The 5,222-nt window shown below is 47.8% G+C and overlaps 1 protein-coding gene across 2 annotated transcripts in view; it reads right to left on the reverse strand.

Annotated features, from left to right (window-relative positions):
• The window catches only part of DNAI1 (dynein axonemal intermediate chain 1), a 59,760-nt gene that overhangs the window by 28,169 nt on the left and 26,369 nt on the right, over positions 1-5,222 (reverse strand). The window contains exons 5-9 of one of the 2 annotated variants that reach the window (XM_003800272.2): positions 4,371-4,497; positions 3,973-4,088; positions 3,615-3,731; positions 2,552-2,611; positions 1,183-1,317 (exon numbers count right to left, since the gene is read on the reverse strand). In XM_003800272.2, the coding sequence (XP_003800320.1) occupies positions 1,183-1,317; positions 2,552-2,611; positions 3,615-3,731; positions 3,973-4,088; positions 4,371-4,497 (555 nt within the window). The remainder of the gene's footprint in view (positions 1-1,182; positions 1,318-2,551; positions 2,612-3,614; positions 3,732-3,972; positions 4,089-4,370; positions 4,498-5,222) is intronic. The other variant, XM_012811657.1, reaches the window with a different exon arrangement.

Below are 5,222 nucleotides of genomic sequence, written 5' to 3' on the forward strand. Positions count from 1 at the left end.
GGCGCCCTAGCCGGTTGAGCTATAGGCGCCGAGCCACTCTGAAATCTTTAACCTCTAGAGAATGGTGCAGAAGCAGCCACGGGCCTACACAGGGCAACCCTCAGGACAGGGGCTCCATCTTTCAACTCAGAGTTCTAGTACCCAGCATGGCCATGATCACTGGGTACCTGGTCAATGATTGAATAAAAGTGAATTGGGATTCTTATTAAGCCAAGGCAGGGGCTAAATGTAACATTGTCCCTCAGATATGACGTTATCATGTTATCAGAACAGAGAACCGAGTGGAAGTAGGTACACCTCAGACAAAGGAAGTAGAATTTTCTTTAACTGGTCCAGCTGTTATTCTGGAGCGGAACAGAACCTCCTCTCTGAGAGCAGCCCAAGGAGCTCTCCAAGGTGCTGAAACCAACCCCCAGCTTGCTGTGGACCTTGTCCTTCCCACCCCAGTGCAGATCAAACCTATTCTAATTCACACTGTCACTCTGGCTCCCAATCCAGATTTATGTCTGTTAAAGGGCCAAGTGTGGCACTTCAGCATCTTCTGTGCTGACCTCCCTGCACTGACTCCCTATAGTTACATACCCATAACTCCCACGATGATTCCCAAACATATGCCCATCTCACACAAAGTGAGCTCCCAACCATGACTTTTATAATGACTTCTACATGGCTCCTCATGGTACACCAGCCCTGGGTGGCCATATCCATTGGCCTGGCATTGATGGTACCTAGGACCATCTCTGACTTGGCTCCTGCCCCTGAAGACTCACTTAAGTATAGGGCACAAGTAAACCCAAAGACTAGAAGTTAAGAAGCATCTCACCTTCCCAAATCCCATGAACCCTTGCCCAAGGAAGTGGTGCTTTCTCACATCCACCCCCACCCTATACAGACTCCTCAGATCTTCTAGGATGCAGATAGTGCTTTCAATAAGGGTCACATCTTCTGTTGCTCCTAGCCAAACAGTCTCAAAACACCACTAGACTCCAGATCCATATAAAATTGGGGGTATATATGGAATGCTAGAAACATATGTAGCTCTCCTCACATCTTTCCTCAATATTAGCCCCTGATTTAAGTATCTGTGAAACCCTCCCAGATAGGGTTCTGGCTTCTGGCCACCTAAAGACCAAAGACCCACTCAGACATTCTGTGACAGAGCTGTGGGGACCATCAGCAAACCTGGGACTCCATAGATGTCAGCTTCCTCATAGCCATCTTCCCTGTTTTTTTAGCTACTGGCATCTTTGCCTTCTCCTTCTCTTTGGTCTTTTCCTGCTTCTCAAGCTCCTCTACATAGGCATCATAAATCTCCCACTAGGAAAGAAGAGATGAGAGAGATCATTGTGGGGTGCAATCTTCACCCAGAAAGCTCCTTTTTGGCCTTCAGGGCTTACAGAGTTGATCACATTAATGGCTGTCACAGGTACCCTCTACTTGGTTCATTATAATTATGCATTCAATGTCTGTCTTCTCTGCTAACCATCAGTCCTGGAACAAGAACACGAGTTCTCAGGATACCTCTGGGTTGGACTTATCCATCCTGAAGCCCAGAGTCTGGGTTTCCAGCTGGAGATCAATATTGTTTTACTCTGCAATTCCTGCTAGGCAGAACAAATGAGCAAACATCAGGCTAGCTCACATTTTTCTTGGCGATTTATAAGACTCTGAATTAGGAAATTTAAAAAATGTATCCCCCCCACAGAGTTAGCATAAACATAGTGTCTCAGGCTGGCTGTCTACAGTACTGACCACACCTCAGCATTAAAAGGAAATAAGCAAAAGGTAAAGGAACCCCAATCTGACAGCAAGAGAAGCTCAAAGATAGTAGCAGACCTGGGGGCTGGGCAAATGCCCCAGATCACACTGTGTGCTCCCCAGAGCTGGGCAGTCACTGCCACCTGGAGGCCAGACAGCACACCTTACATTTAATAATTCACTGATGGACTAGTACTCCATGCTGAAAAGTACTTCAGTGTTTGTTATCTCATTCAGAGCCCTCCAACAATTCTATGAGGCAGCTTGTCATCCTCTCTTGACAGAGAAAGAAACTGAGGCATTATAGTGACATGGTTTTCCCAGATTTGGTGCCTGAGCTCAGGTCTCCTGGTACCATATCCTGCCCAAAACAGAATAGCTATCCAGGACTTAAGGGAGAAGGAGAAGGCTGTGCAGAGACAATGCAGGCTGCTGGGAGGGCAAGGTCAGAGTGCTAACACTTCAGAGTCAGCCACAAGGCACTAGAAAGTCCATGGGAACAAACATTCTCCTTGGTCCTGAAAGAAGTTACAGAAGCCATCTGCATTTCTAGTTAGGATGGCCTTGCCCAGCAGGCATGCGGCTGGCCCACAGCTTATTGGATTGGGACCTACAGTCTCAAGTGCATGGCATTCAAGGCCTGGATGGATGCTCAGGAAAATGAGCAGGGAGGTGGGTGGATAAGGAGGGAAGATTACCAGAGAAGTTCTTGACCAGGTCAGTCTCCTTTGCTGCTGAATGTGAAAATGATGCATAGTGGTGGTGAAAGATTGCAGGCTGGGCCAAGTCTTACCTGATTGGCTGTGGCTGAAAAGTTTGTTCTGGGAGGAGGCTCCATCTGGCATTCCCGGTCCTAGAGAACAATAACAGGAAACCCCCAGAAAGCTCTCAACTCCTTCTCACTTAACCTAACAGTACATCCTTGGAAAAAGCATTTTGTTTGGAGCTGAGGAAGGGGTGGGACACTGAACTGGAAAAGTAAAGAGGGGCCTGGGCAAAAGACCAAATGAGGCATTCAAAGCCCACATTTTATCCATTTTGGCCTTCCATAGAAGAAGCATAAGCCAGAAAGCAGGGGCAGTGAAAGCTGACTGCCAGTCTTAACCAAGATAAATTGCAAGCGACGGATGGACAGATACATAGGAAGCCAGAGCAGGGTACAGAAATCAGCCTCTGGCAGGCCATCAGGTTAATGTCCATCACCTTGAGAAGATTTCTACCTAATACTGGGGTCTCCAGCTCCAGCAAGGGAACACGGCCCTTCCCCATTCCTTACCACCCAGATCTCCAAATGTCAGTAGAGGGACCACAGAGGGTGATGAGGGACTGTCAGAAACTTGTGCCATAGACCTCACCCTCCATCCACAGATTCATTTCTGTAGAACACTGCCCTTATGTGTATGAGTCTCTTGCCTGAGACCCTGAGCCTGGTTCTTGGGATCCTTCACACTTACAAGTCAGAGAATCTTTCTGGCTTCTTCCAGAAGATGGTATATCACAGAGCCATCAACTTCAGCCAACTGGTTCCTAGATGTCCCACTACCCCAGCACCCTGCAGTGTCCTCTCTCCTTTCAGGTGCTGATATCTGCCCCATTTTCAAACTCCAGCTTGAATTTAAGTCTCTTAGTGGAGTATTTGGAGGGCCCTAGCCTCCTTGTTACTCCCTCTGAACTCCTGCCAGGATGCCTTACAGGGACCTGAACACATGTTCTCAGCTCTTCTTGGAAAGATAAATTGTGGCATTTGCCCTGCCCCCCTAGCACACTGAGGGCTTCTGCAGCTGGAGCCAGAGCTTCTTTCTCCCTGCCATGTACACTGTGGAGCTGCAAAGGGGCTAGGATGGGGGCTGCTTTACCCGGAGACGGTTGTTGAGAGTCTGTGAGGCCCTCTCACTGAAGTTGAACTTGTTAGTGAGCTTTCGCTCCTTGGGCTGCATAGTCTCCACTGATTCTTCAGTCACTTTTTCAGGTATCTGGAAATAAAGACACAGAGGACCGGGACTTAGCTATGAGGAAGTGGTGGAGAATTGGAGCAGGACAGAAGTCCATGGGATAGGATAGGGGTGGGAGAAAGTAATGCTGCCAGATGTGGTGGCACCTGCAACATTTAACTTTTCACTTTCAGCCTCCCTCCTTGCACCATAAGTCACCCCTGAAGCCCCAGTCAGAGTCTGAGCTGGAAGAGGATGAATGGAGAGCAATATTATACTATACCCCAGCTGCAGTCTCATCTACTTGACTTCCAGCTTCAGCTTCTAATTCCTTGGGCTCTTCATCTTCTTCAAGATTTTCTGTTTCTGAAATCACCACCTTGGCAGAATCCTGAGAACCTTGGTAGGATATTGACAATAAGCTCAAAGTCTAGGTCTGATTCCCCATCTCTGGCAGGAAGGGCCTTCTTGGTTTCTTCCTTTCAGACCCTGCCTTGCCCTGGGGTTGTCTTTAGCCTATTTGTCATGGGTTAGCTCCCGATCTATTCTGGACAGACAGCTATCTATGATTCTCATGTCAGTAGATACTCTACTTTTAGCTTAGGGGGTCTACTCCTTAAAGTGACCAGGAAAAGAGGACCAAGCCCAAGGCTGCAGCCTCAGGCTGGCCCAGAGTCCTACCTGCTGTTAATTCCTCACGATAATGTTGTCGCCGTCCTTCATCTGAGTCTTTGGGGATCAGGTTCCCAACTTGGGTGAAGTGAACTGCCAGTTGGTCCACAAAGCCAATAGGTTTGTATGTGCCTTCCTAAGAAGAGAGGACCCCTGCTGAGTCAGGCCAGGGATCCCCAACAGGGCTTGAGTCAGAATGTAGTTTGCCTTCATTCTCTAAGGTAAAAGACAGTCTACCTCTGTTAAAGGGAATACAACTCACCAAAATCTCAGTTAACCTGAAGTTTTCAGTGTGTTTTAGTTTAAAGAAAAGGAGGCAAAGGAAATCAATTTTTTTAAGTTTTCATCAAAGATTTATTTTAAAATACCTTGCCCTTCCTACCTCAAAGAACTCGAGATTTACCTATCCCCATGCGAAGGGATCCCAGTTCACTTGCCACACCACAGACCTGAGAAGGTCACACCCTCATCAGACATACCTGCCATGGCAGTCTCTTCACTGAACACAGCAGAACCTAGGGATGGATAGATCCTCACAAATAATCCCAGTTGCCCCTGTTCCATGCAAGAGGACCATAGAGATCTAGAAAATGTTTGAGTTTGGCACTTGTCCAGATCACACAAAGGGATTCTGTGGGACTACACTTAAAACTCAGCTAACTTAACTTTGTTCACTCATCCTGCAACCTCAAATTCCTGGGATCAAGAAATCCTCCCCAGCTCGGCGCCTGTGGCTCAGGCGGCTAAGGCTCCAGCCACATACACCTAAGGTGGCGAGTTTGAATCCAGCCCGGGCCTGCCAAACAACAATAATGGCTGCAACCAAAAAATAGCCGGGCGTTGTGGCGGGTGCCTGTGGTC

Source organism: Otolemur garnettii, unplaced genomic scaffold (assembly GCF_000181295.1).
Source record: "Otolemur garnettii isolate 467f Iridium unplaced genomic scaffold, OtoGar3 scaffold00172, whole genome shotgun sequence".
Classification (NCBI taxonomy): domain Eukaryota; kingdom Metazoa; phylum Chordata; class Mammalia; order Primates; family Galagidae; genus Otolemur; species Otolemur garnettii.